Source organism: Chelonoidis abingdonii, chromosome 14, assembly GCF_003597395.2.
Source record: "Chelonoidis abingdonii isolate Lonesome George chromosome 14, CheloAbing_2.0, whole genome shotgun sequence".
NCBI lineage: Eukaryota > Metazoa > Chordata > Testudines > Testudinidae > Chelonoidis > Chelonoidis abingdonii.
In genome coordinates this window covers 3,932,871-3,957,177 of record NC_133782.1, presented here as the reverse complement: position 1 = coordinate 3,957,177, position 24,307 = coordinate 3,932,871, and the positions used below count along the sequence as shown (strand labels likewise).

Sequence of the window (24,307 nt, the reverse complement as noted above, 5' to 3'; positions counted from 1 at the left end):
TTAGAACGTGACATAAGAATGAAACATAGGAGAGAAGAAGGACATGGAGGGGACACCAAGAGAAGAGTAAAGGCTTGTCTGCTCACAAAACGTTTACCAATTTAATGATATAGGTAATGCAGCATAACAGAGGAACTGCAATTTGTGTGTGTGCATTTTCTTCTCTCTGAGTCGGTTATTGGCTTTCTGATCCTTAAGTCTATAAAAGCATTTAAAGTGAAGGGCTGGAAGCTATCTTGCCTTAATTTGTACACATATATAATATCAATGCTAACTCAGCTGACCTTGTCATTACTTCAAAACCTAATGGAAGCTGGAAAATACAAATGGGTGACTAAGTAGAGAGCTCCATCTGCTTCTAACACAATCCTGTGTGCATGCTTGTTACCCTGAATAGCAAACTATCAAATGTGGGTGCAATAGGTCTGTCCAAAAAATGTATGTGCCCGTTATACCCACAAAACCTCACATTTATGTGCACAAAAGAGGAATTTGTACATGCAAATAAGTAGGTGCACAACTGCCATCCCAATTTCCATGCAGCTATATCAAAATGAGAGGTTTAGTAATTCCATTATGCTAGCATTTAGAATTGTTGGTCTTTTGGCCCCCTGGAAATTATTTCTGAATAGATGTGAATTAGAAATATTCCTGCTTTGGGAGGCCTTGGCTTGCCTTTATGGACATGCTATTCTTTATTCTTTGAGGAATAAAAGTGCAATTCCCCGTAGCGTGGATGCAATTATATCAATATAAAGGTTCCGTAAGGGAATAGGAATAAGCTATCCTACTGTAAGCACCAAAGCTGCATCCCCAGTAGGTGCTGAATTGATTAACTATTTTAGTAGACTCTCACAGCCCTAACCAGAATAGTTAAATCCATACAAAACCTGTGTGTAGACCAGGCCTACAAGAGGGAAAAGGGAACAGAAGGAGGAGTGAACAAAATCAGAGAACTGTTCAGTAAAATGCACAAATAGAGCTTCCGTCCCACTTCTGAGTTCCAGTAAGTGTCTGGTTTGTACCAAGAAGGAGGTAGGTGTGAATAAGTCTGGCCTCTGTACAGGAGATATTTCCATGCCCTTGCTCTATAGAAAGACAGCCCTGTAACACCAGTTTAAACTGCTCTTGGTGGAAAGGTGGATGCTAACCCCATTTTGGATGCTGAAAAAGAATATGTGTGTGTTTGCTGACAAAGAGTGTTACTATGGGTAAGAGGGCTTGGAGCAGACCCCACGACCCTTCCATCCCTGAAGCAGCCTCATTCACTCCTGTCCATGTTTCAGAAATCACTCTAATTCTGGGTTTGCCAGGGGCTCCTCTGTATTGGGCATGACCTAGATTGCCTGGATGGTGCTGTTCTGTATGCATACCTAATATTTGCACAATTAGCACGTGTGAATGTTCATGTACACACTGTACAAAGATTCTCTTCAGAAATCTTGGGGTCAGATCTCCAGCTTTAGATGAGTTGTGCTTGCTGCAGGACCTGTGGGGAATGGGGAGAAGCCACCCTTTCATTCTCCAAACCTGAGGCTGACTGGGGACTGAATCAACCCTGGTTTAACTTAAAGCAGCTCCAGCTTTGGACATACCATCTCCTGTTCCCCTCAGCCCACCCCAGAACATGAGCAGGAGGAGGAACAGTAAGTGGCATAAAACCCTAACTTATATTAGAGGAATCCCCAGCTGCCCTACTGGCGCAGGTAGCTTCTCAGTCTCCTTTGCACTTCCAGAATAGCACAACGGGGATGGCACCAGGGACCATCTGTTTGTGGTGCCTCTGCTAACCTAACTGTACTACTCTTCATTGGCTCCTTCCTAGGTCTGTCTGGGAGCTGCTGGAGTGCAGTGGGGAGGGAGTCTGTCAGAAAATGACACAAGGCTTTGTGAAATTTCCCCATCTCCTGGCAAGATGACTAAACCCTTCTGGGGAGCCAGGCCTGTGCTGCTCCTCCCCTCTTGCTAGTATTCTGCCATGCTAGCTTGCTGTCACTGGTAACCAGCAGGCCATTGCATGAGTCTTATTTTAAAATCCAAGCCACAGTGTGTCTGTAACTGTCCAGGCTTGCTGCTATTTCAGGTATCAGGCAGGCAAAACCGCCATGTGTTCATTCACTTGACTGAGAATCTGGGCTCCTTAGAATGGAATTTAAAGAATAACCCAATTTTAAACTTCGGGTGTTTCTAACCCCATTGAAAAGCTGGGGAAAGCTGGCTAGTGTGAGTCACTGCTCTGGGCCTCCTGCACTTTGTAGAGACAGAACAGAGTCTAAGGAATGTGCCACATGGCAAGGAGGGGGGTATGGGCTGCCCCGCTCTGAGCAGTCCAGGACTTTACACTGAGGCCATTCTAGATTCCAAAGATCATTGGAATCATTAGACAGTCTCATGTGGATGTGGCTTACTTATGTTGCCTTAAGCTCCCCTTTATCTCTACCCTGTTAATGAGCAGTCATCATGTGGTACCCTTACCCACCTGAGGTGTTTTCACCTCAGGGCTGACAGAACTCTCTGGAAGCAATTGTTCCAGCCTCTGGGATTAACAGTTGGGAGGCCAGGGTTAGCCAGTTTGCGGACGGGAGAGCAGGGAAGGAAACTCCAAATGGAATGGGTCCAGCTGCTGAAAGGGAGAAGCTGTATCCTGCAAAAGTCTGAAGGGAGACCAGGAAATTGGCTTTGTAGAGACAGAGTAAAGCTCAGATAACCAAACACAAGGCAAGAAGACTTAAAGATTTGTTTGGATCCCCATATATTCATCCTCTCATCAAGAGATGAAGTGCTGTGTGCGCTCTGCTGGTTAGAACATGGGGGCTGGAAAGCAGGACTCCTTCATCCTATATGTGGCTCTGGGATGGGAGTGTGACCTAGTGGTTAGAGAAGGGACTGGGAGTGAGGACTCTTCTGTTGTTCTATCCCTATCTTTGTGTGACCTTGGGCAAGTCACTTACTGTTGCCATGTCTCCGTTTCAAACTTCTGGAGAATGGGGATAGTCCTGCGCAACTCCAAAGTGAGGCTCAGTTACTGTTTGTAAAGGTCTTTGAGAGCCTTGGGTAGAAGGTTGTAGAGAGGAGTAGAGTATCATTCTGACAGCCTGGAAGCCACATAGTGGACTTTGAACATCCCCTCTAGTTCACAAGTGATTATTTCTGACCCACCTGTTGGTTCCAGAGACAGTCCCAGCTTCTGCCGTACTGGGCTGAACTGATCCGGTTTGCCCTCTTTTCGGGTTCAGTTCAAAGCTGTAGGTGTAGGGAAACCAGTTGTGCTAGTGCCTGCATTACCACTCTTATCTCGTTCAGAGGATGGCCAGCCATAGCTGTGGGGTGGTGCTGAATGGACAGCTCCACTGTCCAATCACGCCTATCCCACTAGCTCTTTTGCCTCCTCCAACAGGCAGATTTGAGTAATAACATGACTAGATCTATGCTGGGGTGTGATTCCCAGCCCGCATACACATACTCGGGCAGCTCGATGAGACCTAGTGCAAGTATACATAGCAGTGTAGCCACAGTAGCATGGGTAGCAGCAGCATGTCTTAGCCAAGGCGGGTTTCTGCTCAGCCCAGCTAACCTGCCACTGCCCATGCTACCACAGCTACACCATGACTTACACAGGCGCCAGGCCTCATCAGGCTAGTACAAGTATGCGTATGCGAGCTGGGAATCATGCCCCTAGTGCATTATATAGATACAGCCTTAGAGCATATTGATTTGGTACCCATATAGCAAGGAGAAGATGCCTCTAAGAACAGAGGGATTTCCACCACTTCTCCTTTATAATCCCATTGTTTTCTCCACACTGCTTTGCTCCAAGATATTATTCCAGCAGAAGAGCTTGACTTGTGCTTTGTTGAGTAGCAAGAGACAAACCACAGGTCATAGCTCCTCCGATTTTTCCCCAGTGGCTCCCCCGCACACACATACACATTTGCTGAGCCCTCCAAAGCTAAGAGCCTCTTGCTCCCCTCCCCCGACCTGTGCGTCTGGATTCTGTTAATTGCATCTGGTAGCTGGCGCCGGGATGGAGCTGCAGAGTCTCAAGTGCCAGGAGATGTTCACACACGGCGTTCCCAGCTCATTAGGCTGCTGGCAGCGGCTCAACTAACCAATGTCCTTTTGTCCTCTTGCTCCTTTTCATTGTAATTGACAGAAAGGGCCAATTTGCAGAAGGGAGTAGGGAAGGAAAGCTCCAAATGGAATGGGTGCAGCTGGTGAACACTGGGTTAGAACTGCTGAAAAGAAGAAGCTGTATCTTGCAAGAGTCTGAAGGGAGACCAGGAAATTGGCTCTGTGGAGACAGAGTAAAGCTTAGATAACCAAACACAAGAAAATGAGAGTTACCAGCCAGTGGAATCAGTGTGCCATGCACCAGGGCTCTCTGTTAATTCCTCTCTATCACACACAGCTCCTGAGGTAGATGTCGAAGTAAAGGCCTCATGGTCTGGTTTGTTTCTGTTACAATGATAAGTTCTTTTACCATAGCCGAGTGGGTGCTCCTTTTGGGTTCATTGGCAGCACTAAGGTACAGCAGCCACACCATGGCAATAGTGTGACACTGAATGGCTGCTGAAACAGTATGCCCTGGAATGGTTTGAAACCTACTTACTTTCAATAAAATATTCAAACATGTATGTCCAAATTACACTGTCGCATCTGCCAGCAAAAGTCCACAGGTCTCACTGTCTAGCCAGATGCTTGAAATCACAAGAAACTGACCCACCTTTCCTAATCACCATGTAAAATCCTTGCTAAGTCTGCCAGAAAGGGTGAGGTATACTTTCTCCGAAAGGAAGAGATGAGAAAGGCCAAAGACTTAACAGTGCCTGGACCCCCTGCAGTCATGAGAGAATGACACACTTGATCCTCCTGGAAGATCCTTGCTCAGTTTGCCAGAAAAAGGAGGAAAAGATCCCTGCTAAAATGCTCAGGGGAAAATTTCTTCCCAGTCCTAGTTTCAGGAGGAGCATGCTAAGCCTGCACATTAGAGCAACAAGACACTATGCCTGCATCTTCAGGGGACAGAAAATCCAACATGTCCACGGAGAACGGCCCAAATCCTCTGTTCTCCCCAGTTACAGAGGGCCCAGATTGACCAGAAGGACAAGATGTACCTTGAAAGAACAAGCTTTCTTTGCAGGAAAGGGCAAGTTGAAATAAGAACTTACCCACTATATACATTTTTCTTTCAGGCACATACTGTCTTTCTCCTGGTGTCACCTGCTAGCCATGTGCTGTTACAGTTGCACAGCCTGTAGGAAATAGAACAGCTTCTCAGCTCAGTGGTTCTGAGCTTACTAGTGCCCCATGAAGCACTCTTGGGTGGTTCTCAAAGCTGCCTCTGTCATAATGGTGAAGCATCCATCAGTCGCCAAGCAGTGATGCTTGCTGCTGGCTCTAGCCCAGCATAGGGGTCTCATAGGATTTCCAAAAGCTTTTTTGATTAGCTAAATTAAAACAACAACCACCTGCCCCTCTCTGCACCTTGCATTGCTGCAGCAAGCTGGTCTTTTCTGGGGTAAATTTAAACATGATCTGCCTTGTGTTTGGTATTAGAACTGGAAGGGCTTGTAACATGACCGGGAGAAATCTGAGCAGTGGGGGCTGTGGGGTAACAAAGGCGGAGCTGCAGCCAGGGAAAGGAAGTAAACAACACAAGTACAAAAGAACCACATGGCACTGAGGTGCCAGTATGTTCCTCTTATATCCTTAGTACTGTTCTGTACCTGTCACCTTTCCAAACACTTGTTGCCAGGGGGAAGATGAGGGATCAAGATGGGAGACTGGGAAGTGAGGTGTCTATGAGGGGACATGGTAAACAGTTTGACAGGGTTAGAAAATGAGTGCCTTAGCACTGGAGCTCCTCTAAAACCTCTCCCAGACAAATCTCTAATGAGCCTCTTCCTACCCTACAAGGTTACATAGCTGACTCAGCAGAGTGAAGGGAACTTCACACTTTGTACAGGCCTGAAGTGTACTTCAGCAGTGGCATTCCCCTGTTAGCCCTACAGAGAGCGGCCGGTTCATCACTGCTGACTCACTGAGGTCATTGTGGCTCCTTTGTATCCTTCATACAAGCAAGGTGGGAGTAGTGCACTGCCTGGGAGACCAGAGGCTGGAGCACGTTGGTCCTGATGGCAGGACCCTAGGAACAGCCACTCCTGGGGAGAAGCTTTGGGCTGGGGTTTGTATAATTCTCCTTTTTGTTAATAAAATCCAACCCTAGAAGGCTGTGACTTTCTGGCTCCCAACAACTAGTGTGTTCTTTGTCTGTATCTGAGTGGGGCCTCCATCAGTCTACATGCTCTTCCCACCACGCCCCGATGATTTGACCATTGTATTAGCAGTGGAGTCTGGTGGGCAGGGGAGAGGCTATGGGTCAAGATTCCCAGGTTCTACCCTGAAGCGTGCCACTGCCTTGCTGTCAAACCTTTAGGCAAGTGCTATATTTCCGTTTCCCCAGCTGTAAAATGGAGATAATACACCTTTACCTCGATATAGTGCTGTCCTTGGGAGCCAAAAAATCTTACTGTGTTATAGGTGAGACCGTGTTATATCGAACTTGATTTGATCTGCTGGAGTGCCCAGCCCTGCCCCCCCGGAGCGCTGCTTTACCGCGTTCTATCCAAATTTGTGTTATATCAGGTCACATTATTTCGAGGTAGAGGTGTGCTTCCTCATCTGGCCATGGTGCAGTGAGGGTTAATTAACTCTAATTGGGGAAAAGGGCACATAGAAGTATTAAGTACTGTTTGTTATATTTTGCACTGATTCATCTGGTTCACTCCAAGAGCTCATCTCTGTACAGGGAGGAAAGGGTTAAACTCAGAAAATGCGGGTGCCGGCTGTGCTGGGAAAGCAGACTCTGCAGACTGCATATTTTGTTCTGATTAGGGCAGCAGCCTAGTGTGCTCATTGCCACTGGGGACTGCTGCAGCTGCAACCTTCTGTCGCAGCAACAGCGAGTGAAGCCAATGCTAGCAGCAGCCCTGCGGCTGAGACAGAAAGGATCATGTATCCCAACCACACTCAGATAGTTGCGAGGAGGGAGAAACAGGCAGGTTTCACCATCATTGCAGACCAGTAGCAACCTTCCCTGAAAGGGGCGGGGTTCCTAGGATAATGACAGGATCCATTTAAATCATCTCTAATCTACTGCTGAGATAAAGGACTGGAACAGCTGCAGAAGAGATGCTGCTGCACTGGAAAGTCAGAGGTGCAGGGATCTCCACTGTGCGCCTGCCACCCTCCCGGGCTCTTGGCGTCACAGTGTGCTGAATCAGCATTCTTTTTTTGTGGGTCAGTGCCTCCAGCAGGAGTCCCTTTTCCTGGGACTGTCATGACCCATGTGACAGGTGGACCTGCCACAAAGATGGAGAGTGGCAGGATGGGGGTTCAGTGGACAACTCTTATCTTGCAAAACTTAGGGTCATTGACAATCCTGCTTATCCGAGCTAGAAGGTCAGAGGCACAGTAGTACCCCTAGGTGTGGTGAGTTTTGTCCTCAATGTTACTCAGTTAACCTATGGCAACCCCCTTTACATCATCAAATTACCACCCAGGCAACCCTTAGCATCACTCAGTCTCTGTTGCCCTGAGTCCAGAGCTCTGTCCCTGGGCTGTGGCTTCAGGACACAGCGAGAGCCAGGTTTGTGTTCACTTTCATTCACCCTGCAAGCTATAATTAAAAGCCATTTACATGCATCATGGGTCCAGTGCTCAGTAGCGCTTCATGGACCCAAATTTCCCTTGGTTCCCCACAAACCTGGCCATATCTCTTCTTTTCATTGTAAATTACTGATTGACATCAGAAATGCAGGATCATAAAATTGAGGGGACCTTCTCTACAGGCTGCAGGGTTTGCCCCACCAAGGTTCAAGTACCATTTATAGGCACTGATCGGCAATGTTTCAGTGGTGCTTTTAATATTTCATTCTTAATCAGTGCGTCTGGAACTGTTTAGGGGAGGTATCTGGGCAACCTTCACTGTGTAGTTATTTATAAATGCTGGAATTCACCAGCTCCCAACCTGCTTTTCTTGCAGTTGGGGGCAAGATTCCTCCTGGGTGATTCAGACCTGCAGAGATGGTAAAACACCTTTAAACTCCCTGTGTAGCTTACTGTACTGCCAGTAGATGTGGGAGACGCTTGTACAGTATCTCAGCATCTGGCTATTTGGAAAGGCCTTCAGAGAGTCCAATAGCTCCAAATGGGTCTCTGTGTATCCCTCTGCTTCCTTCCCCGAGAGAGCCATGAGACTGCCAGTAGACCTTTCCACTCATTGCTGTTTCTTTCTTTTCAGCCTACAAGGAGAAAATGAAGGAGCTGTCCTTGCTCTCACTGATCTGCTCCTGTTTCCACACTCAGCCGCACCCCAATACAATCTACCAATATGGAGGTAAATGACATACGCGAAGAATCTCTTGTAGATCCAATCTGCAGGCAGCTTCTGCAAACCTTGGAAGACTTCAATACATTAGGCTGGGACCCTGACTTGGAGGAGAGACCATTTTCATGTCCTGACCCAAGTTTTCTGTATTACTGGAGCATGGTATTTTGGTCCACTTAATTAGAATAGTTTATTAACATGTGTCCTACATTTACCCACAAAGAAAGTGTATGACTATTACCAAACAGCACCATTACATATCCTGGGATATGATTCTTGATGTTATCAGCAGTATGGCCTTTCTGTGGCTGCCCTCAGCTATGCTGTACTTATTCTATGGCTGTAAGATTAATTGCATTAGCTACACAACACATTTCTTTATGCAGTTCCTGTGAAAAGCCCCTGAATGGGCAGAGAGAAAGATGCTGCTGCTGGGTCTTTTAGATAAAATGTAAGACCAAGGTATTGAACTCCTGTGGTCACCAAAGGCCTCATGGTTCTTTCATAAGAGCAGGGAAGTTAATTCTGGTGTCCTGGCCAAATTCCAACATGGGTAATTCCATTCTGCCTCCCAGAATTCCCCCTGCAGGTTCAGCTGAATCCCTGAATCCCCTTCACTTTCTGACCACTACTGCCTACTGTTGCTCTGCACCGTAACATTTGACAGTGATGCTCCTACTTCTAGGCTGTACAGTGTCATTGTCCCTTTTACCAGCAATTAATGATTGACTTCAAATTCTCACCTCTCTGAAACCCTCCAGCAGAGACTCAAGTGACAATACACCCCATTTAGAAGCATATCATCACAACCACGTCTCACTGAGTGATCACACCTTCAAGGCTTCTTCAAGGTGTTTTTATCAAATTAGCCCTTTCATGAGTGTCCCATAGTCCATCAAGTGCTTCTGTTCTTCTTTCATAGACATGGAGGTGAAACAGCTGGACAAAAGGGCATCTGGCCAGAGCTTTGAAGTGATCCTGAAGTCCCCTTCGGACTTGTCCCCTGAGAGTCCAGTCCTCTCTTCTCCCCCTAAGAAGAAGGACCTGTCCCTGGAGGAGCTGCAGAAGAGGCTGGAGGCTGCAGAGGAGAGGAGGAAGGTAACAGGATATTCCAGGGAAATGCTAACTCACATGACCAATCATGTTTTAACCAAGCCCCCCAGGTGACCCCAATTCATAATTGGGGGCAGAAAAACTGATACAGTGCTGGAGGTGAACAACACAATTGATTTTACTTAGGAGCCATATCTTGTGATTGGTAATAGTGCTGTGTTTTCTTGTTCAACCTCCAGTTGTTAGATTTGATGTAGAAATCACTGGATGAAATTCTCTAGCCTGTGTTATGCAGGGAGCTAGAATAGATGATCACATTGGTCCCTTCTGCCCTTAAAATCTATGGATATATGGAATCCTGTGGTCCTCTGGTTTAGATTTTCATATAGTATTATATGTGTGATGCTATGCTGCTGCAGAATGAAAATCTCTATGACTAGCTCTCTATATAGGAGATAAAAATATAAGCCACACATCCAATAAAGCTTAGAATCAGTGCCTTTTGCACCATGTCATTGCTTCTTAACAGCTGGCAATGCTATTTTTGCACTTCATTTATGAGCATAATTTAAAGTCTTAATGGAGAAAAATTTTGGAAAATTAGAGAAACTATAAAGAGAGGCAAGCCACAACACTACAAAAATTTGTGGGTAAGAGCAGAAGAGGCAGTTTAATGTATAGGGGCAGATTTCCAAAGGAGTCTCTACATAGCTTGCAAATTGCACCAACAGTGTTGCTCACACAGCAAAGATATAATTTTGGATGTTTAACATCTACCTGCCTGAAATGCAGGTACAAATGTAGTGGTTTGAAAATGTGTTCCATGTGATCTAGAAAGGATTTGTGGGTGAGGAGAACATGGTCACAATTTCTAAATATCATCTAATGAATGGAGGGGGGTAGCCACATGAATGCAAGATGGTTGGACCGAAAGCAATGGTCAAAACCTTAAGAGGGGCAGATAAGTTTAGAGTAAATATTAAGTGGAAATCCTATAACAGAGCTGTTAGGTTTTGGACAGACACCCAAAGGAGGTGGTTGTGGCACATCCAGGAAGACATTCCAGATTAGATCCAGGAAGCATCTCTGAGACAAGGGACATGAAGTGTTCCTTTCACAAACACACACCCCTGATCTGTTGGCTACCCACAGACCCAAGAGGCCCAAGTGCTGAAGCAGCTGGCGGAGAAGCGGGAGCACGAACGGGAGGTGCTGCACAAGGCCCTGGAGGAGAACAATAACTTCAGCCGGCTGGCTGAGGAGAAGCTCAACTACAAGATGGAGCTGAGCAAGGAGATCCGTGAAGCTCACCTAGCTGCCTTGAGGGAGCGGCTGCGTGAGAAGGCAAGTGCTAGATTCCCATGTCCAGGCACACCTAGAGAATGGGCAGGGCAAGGATGCCTGCCTATATTATAGTGGCTACTGGTACCAAAGCCTTTGCCTAGCATCTGTAGCTGGGTCTGCTGACCTCAAACGCAGCTGGGATGATCACCACAAGAGCAGAGCTTTGGATACAATCTGCATCTTCTGCACCACCATTTTCCTAAGTTAGCTTGTGCAACTCTTCCTCCTCAAGGTGTCCAATGTGCTCTCTCCACCCCTTCCCTCTGGAGCCCTCCTTCCCAGTTTTCTCTCTCTCTCTCGCTGCCTCCTACTGTCTTGTTTTGGAGGGTGGTGGGACTCTGTACTTGGCTGTGTGAAAGTGAGTATTGAGGTTTGGGCTCTTTCTTGCCACATCTGACCTCTTCTCCTTCAGAACAGGTACTAAGAGAGTTCTTCAGCGGTAGCTCGGGATGCCATGAGATGGAGAAGACATGCACCTGAGATCAATTAGCAGGCTCAGGCTCCTTCACCTCCGGTCTAATGGCAGAGAATGTTACCTTATCTTCTGCTGGCCCTTGCTTGGGAGCCCAAAGGCAGCAGTGAACTCAGGCCGCCTCTGCTGTACTGTGGTGTGATAACTGCTCATCTCTGGGGCCAGAGGTTACAACCTCTTCTGGTCTCTGTGGGGACGGGACATCATTTGCATGGGGCTCCTTCTCTGAGACAGCTGCAGCAGGCTCTGAACACTGGTACTGAAGACCCATTCACAGAACATTCATGTGATGTGCCTGGTCTTCTGAGTCCTGCATGGGAGTGGGCTAAAATTACCGTAGGTGTAAGTCTAGTGGCTTCAGTGGAATTACACCAACTATGACAATGTTCTAGTGCATTTATTTGATGGTGCCAGGCCCCAGAGGAAGAGGAGATGCACAGATGCATGTACAAAACCAGTAACTGTTAAATTGTAGATGAAACTGAAGGGAGGTGGGAAACAGCCTTGGGTTTGCCCTATGCAGCCTGCAGATGCTGTAACACTTTCCATATCTTTGCAGGAACTGCATGCAGCTGAGGTTCGCAGGAACAAGGAACAGCGGGAGGAGATCTCTGGATAAAGGGCTTTTCTACACATCTAGCACCTGGTTCCTGATAACTAACTAACCAACCAACTAACCCAACACATTTTATTTTGTTTGTCTAGATGCAACATTTGGTTCCCCACTTCCCCCAACCCTCTGGTGTTCATTCTCCAGCTACACGCTTCTCTCTCTCTCTCCATCCCTAACTGTTCAGTACTTGGGGGGGATCACAGGCCATGGGTTACCTCTAAGCATACTAGCAGTTAGTTCATATGAAGTATAGAATCAGTCAATACCAATCAAACAGCTTCTCTTTGGGATTTTGTTCTTTTTAAAAAATCTTTCTGAAACAGATTAAAGAATTCAGATAGTAATAAATTCACCCAGCAGTGCCATGGAGATTTGGATTCCCTATCCGGAGCTTATACTACTCCTGGCATTTGCTCTGAGCCAGACATCAGTGTCAAGACAATGGGCAGTAAATAGTGAGGATTTCTTCCTTGGGGGGGAGTGGTTAATGGATCCATTGTTTCCCAGCAGATGGAGAAGGGGACCAGATGGCTCAAGGAATTGGTTATGTCATGCAGAGCCTTTCACCTTGGGTCACTGGTTTGAAGCCAGCCCAGGTAGGTAGTGACTTCGTCATTACTTGCTGACGGTGCTTTGGTAGCCCATGTGAAATTAGCTGGGGGTCTCAGAGCCTAGTGGACCAATGCCCATATCGCAAAAAATACCATCACTACAGGCATTAGTGGATATCTTAGTTGGCCACAGGTTGAATAAGCCTGTAGGCTGAACTACCCTCTCAGTTGTAGAGGCAGGACTGGGGCACGCTGGCTCAGCAGTGTCAGGGAAGCCTGCACTGTTACTGCCTGTGTTGAATCTGATTCTATAGATGATTGGGGCGGCTCGGTTTCCAAGGCTGTCAGTCTGACACTTTTCACAACCAATAACATTTCACTTCAATAAGTAAATAAATAAACTAGAAAGGGTATGTGATTACCAATCAATCAGCCCACAGGCCTTTAGAGAAACTCTAATTTGGGAGAATTATTGTTCCCTCTTCCCAAAGATGGACATGACTCTTCAATACCATTAGAGGAGAGACATTTGGACCAAAGATCACAGAATGAACCAGAGAGCTCTGGCTCTTCGGCCTCATATTGTAGCAAAGGACATACTGATCTCTGCAATGGTATTTCCAGAAGAGCAGCTTTGGAAAAGACGGGGGGGACGTGGCCAGGGAGAGGGCAGAAGGGGTTAGGAGACGTTTGTGTGCCTGCTTCTGGTGTAGTCATGGCGGTAGAAATGTAAGGTCATTGTTTACAGAGATGGCTGCTGTAAAAGCAGACGATGAGCCAAACTGTAAGGGGTCTGCCATTCCATCACTAAGGTCAGTAGAGTTGCAGACACTTAACGCCAGATCTGAATTTGACTTGATACATCAACTGGCTGAAGTGCAAGAGGGCATCATCTTAAACTCAGTGAAGACTTGCTATAGGGTGTTTGTGCAGGTTCGGCTTGCCCAAAAGCGTTCCCTTGTGGGAAGGTTTTGTGGAGGAGAACTTGGCAGCTCTTTTTCCTTTTGGAACATAGAGTAGCAAAGAATCCTTCCTTCCACCTTCCAACTTTTGCAGTGTACTGGTACCTTTCTTCCAGACCAGTGCAGTGTTTCCAGGGAAAGGCAGCAGAAGCAGGAATATAGGCACAGATACAGGAAGGAATCGTGGACTCAAATTCATCCTCACTGTATCACAAACTTCCGCTCTCCCAATGGCCATAATGGATTCTGTTTCAGAACCCAGGATGAACTAACAGGCCATCAAGGGGAACAAGAGGTTACTTACTAGTACCTGGTGTCCTTTGCACACATTGCCTCAAAAAGCCATTCTATAGGTGAGGCACACTCCTCCGGTGCACCTGTGCGGAGGCAATGTCAGGGACTCAGGAGTACGAGGCAGACCAAGAGTCCTTCAGCCAGGGTGGGTGGGAACTGGGAGAATCCATTCCAGGAGTGGGGCCGAAGGAGGGTCAGGAGAAAAAAATCTAGTAAGGGGGGGTGACGTTTCAAACCAGAATAACTCGTGCAAACAACTGTGCACAGTGCTCTGGGGCACAGTGGGTGCAAGACATGTATATACTGCTTCCTTTTACTGTACATAGAGTGATTCCTGGAAGGTGCTGTGGGGTGCCACAGACTAGAGTTGGGATAAGCAGGGCTGGAATGTCATCTAGCACAAAGGTGGTGTCAAGACGCCAAAGCAGATAGGAATTTCATATTTGATATAAAGTTCCCCTTGCACACACACCCCAAACAAATATTTGCTCAGTTCTGAAGCTGCAGGTTTTCCCTCTACAATGAGCTGGCAGAGTGTAAGGAATCTGCCATGCCCCAAACCAGATGGGTGGCAATTGGTCACAAAAACCCAATAGTGTGGTAAAGAAGTGGCAGCTGCTGCTGGAATTAAGGCTACTAGCCTCTCCCTAACCTACCCAAGAATAAGTTCTCCTTTTAACTAGAGAAGATCCCTCTATGGCCACAACATGTTTATGGATATTAGGGAAAAGCTCTGCTCCAAAAGGGAAGGGCTAGCTTAGCCACAAACCCCTCTGCCAGGATCAGAGAAAGGCCAGGACTGTTATTTGGCCCCAGTAGCATCCAAGGACAGGAAGCATGTTAGGGGCAGGGTGGGGAAAAGGAAAGGAAACTGAGGGTTGAATTTCTTAACAGTAGCTAATGATCAGTTTATAAGTAGCAGTTGTCTTAGATAAGCATCTGTGTACACTGCAGAATCATCACCAGAATCATCTCATCCATATAGTGACAATAAATTTTAAAAAATTAATAAATAAAATGTTTGTGTGTAAGAAATGGTTGAAACTGTCAAATGTCCGTGTCTCACACCGGTGGGAGCTGAGAAGGTGTTTGCAAGATATTAACCCTGTCCTACTCTCTGTAGTGCTGAGTGTTTGCTTGGTGTGTAATTCTGACCTGAAGCTTGGTGTAAATACTGTTTTTAGTACTATGACGATGATTATTATTATCAGAAATGTTGTACTCATGAGCACGAGATTAAAACAAACAAGGAACAACCATTTCCACTTGGATTACCCACTAGGCTCAAAAGAATTTGGAGGCAAGGCCAGGTGAGGACACGATGCCTGGGGCCATGGGATCCAGGCTGAGAGAGAACAGTATATCCGAGAGGCAAGTAGCTGCACAGTACATAGCTGTTTGCTGCCTGCAGAGGTGGCTGGGCTGCTTCAAGCGGAAGGTAAATCAGGGACTCAGGAGTAGGAGGCAGACCAAGAGTCCTTCAGCCAGGGTGGGTGGGAACTGGGAGAATCCATTCCAGGAGTGGGGCCGAAGGAGGGTCAGGAGAAAAAAATCTAGTAAGGGGGGCGACGTTTCAAACACAGCCTTAAAATGTAATGGAGCTGGGTCCAATTTAGTGTTAATTCAACCTTGCCTCTGGGGAGGTAGTCCAGTCTATTTCCTGTAAGCATGGAACAAGACTGAGGGAATGGATGGTTATATGTATGATGCAGAAGAAAGTGGGTAGCTGCAGACTGTGCTTTGTGGGGACATTCCTTCCCTTATCCTGTACAGGCATCGGGTCTAAATTTTTGCCTCTGCTTGTATTTTCCATCTCAGACTTTCATGGTGAAGCTTCCAGTTTAAGATCGCCTCCATGCAGTTACAGGCCAATTTTGATCTCAGGTAAAGACTTATTCTTGCAATAACTTGCCTGACAAACACTCAAATTGGTGATACACACAAAACCTGGCTAGAGAGGAGCCTAGGATATAGCGCTTGTGCAGACGGGAGAGCTGGGAACCTCATTTTCTTCACCTTAACACTTTCAGTGCTGTGAGGCACAGTGGACATGTTAGGAAAATGCATTAGTGCAGGATAAACTGATGCATCAGGCAGAGAAACAGGGATGTGTCAGGTAGAGGTTTGCATCAGTAATGTCAGGGAAAGGTTTGTTACATCTGATGGGATATGTCATGTCAGGGAAAAATGCTTGTCTGGTGTGTCCAGGTGAATCAGGTATAACATGGAGCTGTCTGCCCCATGCAACTGAATGTGTCAGGGAAATGAGTTTGTCCAGTGCCACTGGCTGTATCAGGGAAATGTGTGTGATTTCTGTGACTGTATGCCTCTGGAATGGAATTTCTGTTGTGTGGAGGGCCATTCCACTAACATTGCAGATGAGACGTTTGCATGGTCCCAACTGCAGCAGAGAGGTTAATGACAGGTGCAAGACACATGCCTGAACTCTGTGCCTGACAGCATCATACATTGCTTTGATCTTCAGTTCACAAATCCGTGTTAGCTCACAATTATTTCACTCCTGTTGAGTTCTCAGAATTGCTAACACTTAGCTTGTGCCTGAATAGGGATTTCTTACTCCCTTTTATTTCCATCACACTTCATTTTTCTTGTCGCTCTTCAGCCATTCCCTCATGTTGCCATCTTCAGGTGTATTCCATGGCATGCAATTTACAAATTCCTGGGGCACCATGTCTTATGACTGGGCTCAAGCTCCTTCTGTGGCCTTCTAGGGTATATCTACTTGGCAATAAAATACCGGAGGCTGTCCTGTATCAGCTGACTTGGGCTCATGTGGCTCAAGCTGTCAGGCTATAAGAGCCCAGTGTAGCCATTCAGCCTTGGGCTGTAGCCCAGGTTCTGGGACCTTCCCTCCCCTCAGGGTCCCAGAACCCACATTTCAGTTCAAGCCTGAATGTCTGCACTAGTTTTATAGCCCCAGAGCCTGAGCCCAGGAGGCAAAGTCAGCTGACACAGGCCAACTGCATGTGTCTTATTGCAGCGCAGCCATACCCTTAGACACTCACTGAGGGGAATTTCTAACTAGACTTGCTGTTAGTGGCCACTTGTAAGAACATATCTACTTGCGTAACAGCACATCTACTTTGGGCCCCAGTCTCTTTAGGTGTAACTTCAATGAAGTCAATATTTACACCAGCAGAGAACTTAGCCTAGTGTATATTCCAGGTATAACACAAAGAACTGTGGTGGCAAAAGACCACCAGTGTGTATACAGATTTCAAATTCCTAGCTCCCTCCCTGTTCTCCTGGGCAAATTATTTCCCAGGTGTCACAAGCATCTTGGTGATTAGCAATTCTGGGGTAAGAACTAGAACAGTCTGGCTCATGTTCCAAATATTAGACCTTCCATTTGCTTTATGTAGAGTAAGCATTCAGATTTGGCTTTAAAGGGATTCTCTCAAGGCTGTATGGCCCATAAACTGGAGTGCTCCTCGTTCATGTCTATTTTGGAAGTTCTCACTCCATGCTGTTGTTGTGTTGTCAAACAAACCTTGCAGTCAGAGTGTGGGAGTTCCCCAAATGCTACCCTTTTAGTGCCACTGGCAATTCAGACAATTGCATGCATGTTACAATAGGGATCAGAGCTGCGACACTGCTCCTGTAAAACGTAAATTTAAGGTTTTTTCTCTTGCAAGGACCAGTGTGACTTTTTACCCCGTTTCTGTTTAACTTTGTCATCTCACGTAATTTGTTTCATTCTATTAAGCAGCATTACTCTTTGCACACTTGCAGTGGTGACGTGTGTGTATTCACATATGGTGAGCACGCACAGACATGTGTGTGTTATGCATACACCCACATATCACATCAAACTTGAAACAAGAGTCAGGGAATGGCTGTTTATGGTGCTATAGAGACTTATTGCCAACCATGCTAAGGATGACATGACATATTAGGACCAATAAACTCTATCTCTGTACAGGTGTCTAAGTAATGTAGATAAGGGGCATGGACCAACATTTAGGTTTCTATAATCCAGAGCCTACTGGGAGATGAGGGGATAACTGACTTCATTGGAAGCTGGAGGGATGAGTTATCTGAAAACAGGAATTGCAGCCAGGAATGCCTGACTTCTTATCCTGGCTGTCTTGGGCAAGTCATTTGGGGTAAGTCTACACTGCAAAAAAACAAAAAAAAACCCACTGCAGCAGCAGTCTCAAAGCTCAGATCAACTGACTTAGGCTGGCGCTACAGGGCTAAAAATAAAGTAGACATTCCTGCTCAGTCTGACACCCACCCCCCTTGCTGGGTTTCAGAGCCTGAGCCCCTGCCCAAGCAGGCATGTCTGCAGTGCTACTTTTCACCCCATCACTCAAGCCCCATAAGCCCACATCAATTGAGCCCAGGCTTCAAGGTTTGCTGCCGCAGATTTTCTTGCAGTGTAGAGGTACCCTCCACCTCTGTGTGTCTCTCAGTTCCCTCATCTGTAACATGGGGATAATACTACTTCCCTGCCTCACCAGGGTGTTGAGAAGATTAACCAGTTAATGTCTGCATAGCACTTTGAAGATGGAAAGCACTCTGCAAGTGCTGAGTATTATTACCATTACATCATCAGCCACTTCCCTGCAAAGACAAAAATTAAACAACGGGCCCATTCAGTTCCCCCGGGCTGCCTTCTTGTTCTCTCTGGAGCCAGTCTGGGTTTGAATGTCAGTGGCCTTGTGCAGGATTCACTCCTCATGACCCAGTGCGTGCTCTCTTTGTTCTTCCCAAATAGACAGCTCAATAAGATACTGTAAATGGTGTTATGAACAGACTTTCCATCACTGTAACGGAGCCGTGTCTGGTTCCTTTAGGTCTACCACGTGCATTTAATTGTCAACTTGAGGTTGTTGTTGTGCAAAAGAAGTGATTATGAAAAACTAAAAGAAATAAACTTGGTATGAAACCACTTGTCTCCATTTCTCTTAATACACCCAATTTGTCTGAATCTTCCAAGGCTTATGTTCTTGTTGGGAAACTAACTTGGCAGAATATAAAACCAGCTCAAAGATAAAGTATGGAATCTAGAGTTTTGTTGAACTAAATAGTAATTATTGCCCACCCTTAAAGACATCTCAGAGATCTGTAATTCAACTACATTCTCCAGAAAAAAAACTCATGAAACACTTCAGTGCAGATAACACCATTATTTTCCCTTATCCTTGGGGAAGTGAAGCGTTCAAAGCCCTTTCATGAGGAGAGAGGGATCAAAGACTCAGCAGTCAGTTGTCCAAAATAGGGTTAACATTCTGGGAAACCTACAAACATCTTTTAGCGCTGGCCTTTGCTCAGCTCAGCAGAAGTAGCTTTTACATAAAAAAATATTTTTTTTTAAATGCAACCTCATTCCAAAACATTGCGCTTTATACTTGCTCAAATCTCCTTGGAAAGCCACCTCCATCCTGGGCTACAAGGGAAGGCCTCACGTCACTGGGCGCCTATTAACTTCAATAGTATTTGAAGGTCAATGTCTTACAAGGACAGGCTCTAATAAAACATCCAGGAAGCCCAGTAAACCAGCTCCTGAACCAGAAGTCACAGACAATGGAACATACATGGTCATGGGTGGGGCATATGAAGGGCAATACTGGTCTTTTAAACCTAGTGAGTTAGCTGCACTTAAGCCCATATGCAGGGAAGGGCATGGAGGATATCTAGAGAGAAGAAACAGGAGCTGTAGCTGAGATTTTTCAAAGTGGCCCAGGGGATTTCTCCATTTAAATGGAAGATGTCTGGCTAAATTCCCTGTATGCTCTGGACATTTCACCTCACATCCACTGTTGCTTTCACTAGATGAGATTTTGGCTAATTTGGCAAATGGCCAATGTCACAATCCTACCCCTTTGTATGGAATCATCTATAAAAATGGATAGCCATGTAGACTGCAAAAGCTTTTAAAGATCCCATCAAAAACAGCACAACTGTGGCAGAATTCAAGCAACATAATTTGGTAGATAAGAAACTGAAATGAGAGGAAGACACGGGGTGGTGATGTTATAAGAAATAAGGAACTCCATTTCCTAATGGAGAAATCTTCCATAAGACCAATTTAGGAAGGACAATGAAAATAGCCATGAACCAATGACTGTGTCAACATTTATGTACCAAGTCCCGAAGAGCCTGAGGCCCCAGGGCATCCTCTGCATGTGCGCATGAAGCCTGCAGAAGGTGGAATTCTACCTTTACAGCACAATCCTCCTGTTTTGAAAATAATCTATGTCCTTACTGGAGGGATAGCGCTGCCTCTGTTTTTCTACATGCTCCACAATATACCACTGATCCTGCCTCAGGAATTCTTATATAAAAAAAAAAATCACAGTAAGTTAAAACTAGATCCTGTCCCCAGGAGCATAGGCATGGCACTTAGACATCACAAATGACAGTTAGACTAGATATGCATAAAGAAAACTAAGTAACCCTATTCTCCTTGGTTTCTCCTACAGCTGGTCATCGAGGGCCAGAGTCTTCCTTGTGTCATCCTCACAGTCCCATGAAGCCTTTCCCATTCAGTCAGGCACATCTGCCCCATTCCCATGTGTCCCTACACCTCCTGTCCCCATGTATCCCTGAACCCTCCTCCCCCTGTGGCCTTGCATGCCCTTTCCCATTCAGCCGCTGGCTCAATGCTGTCACCCCACTAGCTCCTGAGCCCCCACTCCAGTCTGTCCCCACCACTTACCCTTCTGAACTGCAGTCTGTGACCCCCCACCCAGCAGCCCTGTGTGCCCCACTGTCTCCCCCCCTCCCCAATATCCCCATCCCTCCTAATCTGGCTCTGCGTGCAGAACACCATGATCAGGGTGGGCTCCAGGCCCCAGCGCGTGCTTGTGGAGGGTCCGCTGGTCCCGCGGCTCCGGTGAAGCATCCACAGGCACACCTGCGGGAGGTCCACCGGAGCTGCGGGGCCGGCGAGTGGCAGAGTGCCCCCCGCGCCGTGCCTGGGGCGGCGAAATGGCTAGAGCCGGCCCTGACCATGATGAACGCAGCCAGCTGCTGACTGTTACTGCTGCTGTTCCAGCCCACAGTGACCTCTGGTGGGCAAAAGGCAGAACTGCAGCACTGAGGCAGCAGGCATTTTCTGTGCAGAAAAAAATTCCACACTAGATATTAATTCTGCAGGTGCGCAGTGGTGCAGAATTCCCCCACCAGTAACTCAGGCTCAGTAGGCGACTCCATCCCATCCTAGTGAACACTGACCTGGCCTCAGTAACTCATGCTTCAGTTACCTCCTGGATGGACTAAAACAGTGCAATGCACCTGTGCATGAAGCCATCCGCCCTCAGGAAACCCCAACACAAAGAATGCTGCAGCGACTCCCCTCAACAACACAGGCTACAGTGATCGCATCAAACCTGCTCTCTATGCTACCTCCCCTAAGAGCCCTAGTTAGATGTCATTAATGGGATCAGCTGGCCAGTATTTGACCAGTCTGGCCATTTTTTTTATGGATTTGCCAATTGCCATACAAATAATTTAAACTGCCAGGTTTTGTTTCTTTTAAAAAAAACATGGGTCTAAAAATTTGCATTATTCTCATAATACACTGGAATACCTAATGTTAAAAGTTTTTACGTCCAGCTAAAGATGCTGAGGTGTTCCCATTTCCACAGTTTAAGCAATAACAGCCCAAAATGGTTAGCAGACAGCTGCTGTATTTTCAACAGACATGCAAGCGCACTGCATGTGTGTGAGAGAGGGTTTGAGACACTATTAGCAGCTACTGAAGTTGGACATTGCAGAGTTGCCTTGTGATGGGGGTTGTGGTGGGCTTGCCTTGTGGCAGCTTTTTAAAAAAAAATTTGGGTGCATTTCAAAGGTGATAACACTACACCTGACCTGACCTTCAAGAGACTGGATGCCTGGATACCTGATTGTCTGATGCTCAGGTACTGATGACAGCACCACTTCTCAGGAGTCAGGCCAGGCATGAGGGAGCTGTCGTTCACTGGACAAAGCTAATCTGTGTTGGGAGAGAACTTTCTCAGGGGCCAGTTACAGGTTGTGGAACAAACATCACAAGATCCAAGAACTATCTTAAGCATCATCATTTTCTGTTCCAACTGCAAGATGCACTTTTTTTTTTCAACCCTTGCCTTCAATATATACACATGAAGCAGAGCAGACAACCAAACAAAACAAAAATATTAATCAGAGAAAAAAAGAGACAAGAACCACACATGACAAATGTTAGTCACTTTGCTTAATGCACTGCTGGAAGGTGCTTCAGATACTATGCTGAAAAGGGCAGTATAAGAACCTGAATTAAACTTAATATTTTAAATTTTATTGGACTAGTGAGGTTTGTGTATTATTTTAACTACCAGTGCAGCACAGTGCCTTAGCAGGGATACTTTACACTAAAAAAAAAAAAAAAAGACACCACCACCAGGAACTAGATGCCCACTCATTGCAAGCTCTAGTGGTAAGGCCCAGAGTGCGAGGCCGTTTGGGGCATTTTAATATTACATCTACACGTGCACCGTATTTCAACCAGCACCAATCCTAAACAGAATGCATGCACAGGTGCAATGCATGGAGAGCGGCCAAGCTGAATGCAAGCACAAAGGAAATGCACGTGCACACACAGGACGCTTGCACAAACCCAACGCAGGCAGATTAGCACTTCAATGCCAGGGCCATATAAGCGTCATATAAACGCTTAATACCAACGGGAAGGGCCAGCACACAACCAGAACATGCACCAAGTGAGGTACGAGCACCAGCGGAGGTAGGGACCCCGCGCACGGACTGCAGGCACAACGCCCACTGCCCTGGGAGCATGCACAGGCAGGTGGCCCAATGCACGAGCCCGTCGCAACAGCAGCTGCTGCTGCAGGAGCAGCGAGGCAGGAGCGCGCACGCGCGCTCCCCCACTGCGCACAGAGAGAGAAGAGCGGGAAGCGCGCGGACGGAGCCCGCCCTCACGGCGCGCGCCAGCTCCCCAGCCATCCTGTCGCGCAGGCGCGCTAGGCCAGGCCGGCACCTATTTCACAGCCCGGCCGGCTCCGCCGCCCCCGCTAAATAAGTCCCAGCAGCGCTGCCTTTTCCCCGCGTGCGCCTGCGCGGGGCAGAGCGGCGCGCGCCGGAGCCCGGCTCCCCCTTCTCCCACCCGCCGCCTAAGAAGGAGCCGGAGCCTGCGCGGGGCAGCGGGAGCCCGAGCCTGAGGTAAGAGCCGGGCCCGGCGCCGCCGCTGGGCCTCCGCACGCACCGTCCGGCCAGCGGGTCCCTGCGGAGCGTCAGGACGTTACGGCAGCGGCAGGGAGACGGCGGCAGCGCCCGCCGCCCGCCCGCTTCCCCCCGTCGGCGTTGCCGCGTGAGCGCGCCCCGCCCCCCGTCCGGCGTTGCCAGCGTGAGCGCGCCCCGCCTACTTTCCCTCCCCTTCCCCTCCCCGCCTGCGGTGGCAACCGCGGGGCCCAGCGGGCGCATGCCTGCGGGGGGGGGGCGGTGTTCTGGCAGCTCGCGCAGAGGGGTGCACGGCCGCTGTGGAATGCCCTCGCGGGGCTGGCGCGTGTCCGTCCGGCTCCCCGGGCACTGCCTGCAGCCGAGCGGCGCGCGCGGAACCCCTGGCGTGGCGCGTAGCGTCTGCCCCACCCTGCCCCCAGCTGTAACCCCCGCCACCTCCTCCGGGGATGGAGTGCGGCGCCTGCCCCACCCCGCTGCTCGCTGTGCACGGGATGGATTGTCTGCACCACCTTGCGGCCCTTTCTGCTTCTGCCCCCCGGGCATTGCACGCAGGATCGGAACCTCCCGCCAGCAGTGCGTGCACTCTCCGCACCCACGCCTTGCCAGCAGCCGCCTCTGAATAGTGCCTGCAGTAGGTACACCTCTGGGCACTGCTCATATCACCCCCTTCCCTTGCAATACACTTCTGAGTGTTGCATGTAGTGTCGTCTTACGCTGTAATACACCACCCTCTCTAGGTGTTATGTGCAGTTAGGGTGACCAGATGTCCCGATTTTATAGGGGCAGTCCAGATTTTTGGGTCTTTCTTATATAGGCTCCTATTACTGCCTCATCCCCTGTCGCAATTTTTAACATTTGCTGTCTGGTCACCCTATGTGCAATAATATTTACACCCTACCCCCCATTTAAATTCTCTCCTCTGGGCCTTATACGAAATGCACCCCGTAACCTTTCATTGCAACCAGCCCCTGTTACTTTGCATGCATTGTGCCATCATTCCAATTGCAAACATGCCCTTGGGCACTGTACAGAGTGTGTAGGTAAGATGTGCACCACCTTGTAGTCAGAAATACCTCAGACGTTCTGTGGGAGCCCTTTTCTTTCTCACACCTGCTGGCATTATTGTAGTCTCCATACCCATATACCTCTCAAGGTCCAAGATCTCCCGTGCCATTGTATGTAATGTGTTCACCTTGGGCAGTTTGTGCCCTCCCCCACCCTGCCTTCAGCTCAAGTACCCCCCCAAAACAGGGTTCCTGGCAGCTCCCTGAGTTCTCCCTGAGTTACTGTGGTGCTCTGGTGTTGAACCCTGCCACGATATGGAATATCTGTGGTATCATGAAAAGCACAGATACATAATTAAATATTAAAATGAATTTGTTGATTCTGTAATAATTACATTAATCTAAAATTTTGTGTTTCAATTTGTTTCCAAGCATT

General features: G+C 47.6%; 2 protein-coding genes across 4 annotated transcripts in view; both read left to right on the top strand.

Moving 5' to 3' along the window:
* STMN3 (stathmin 3) overlaps positions 1–18,593 on the top strand; it is a 40,684-nt gene extending 22,091 nt beyond the window's left edge. For all 3 annotated transcript variants that reach the window (XM_075072172.1, XM_032766353.2, XM_075072171.1), the window contains 4 exons: positions 8,303–8,398; positions 9,312–9,487; positions 10,595–10,786; positions 11,818–18,593. In XM_075072172.1, the coding sequence (XP_074928273.1) occupies positions 8,303–8,398; positions 9,312–9,487; positions 10,595–10,786; positions 11,818–11,877 (524 nt within the window). In that variant the 3' untranslated portion in view covers positions 11,878–18,593. The remainder of the gene's footprint in view (positions 1–8,302; positions 8,399–9,311; positions 9,488–10,594; positions 10,787–11,817) is intronic.
* A 4,156-nt stretch (positions 18,594–22,749) lies between these two features.
* The window catches only part of GMEB2 (glucocorticoid modulatory element binding protein 2), a 43,127-nt gene continuing 41,569 nt past the window's right edge, over positions 22,750–24,307 (top strand). Inside the window, exon 1 of the mRNA XM_032766298.2 lies at positions 22,750–22,849. The gene's annotated coding sequence lies outside the window, so the exon portion shown is untranslated. The remainder of the gene's footprint in view (positions 22,850–24,307) is intronic.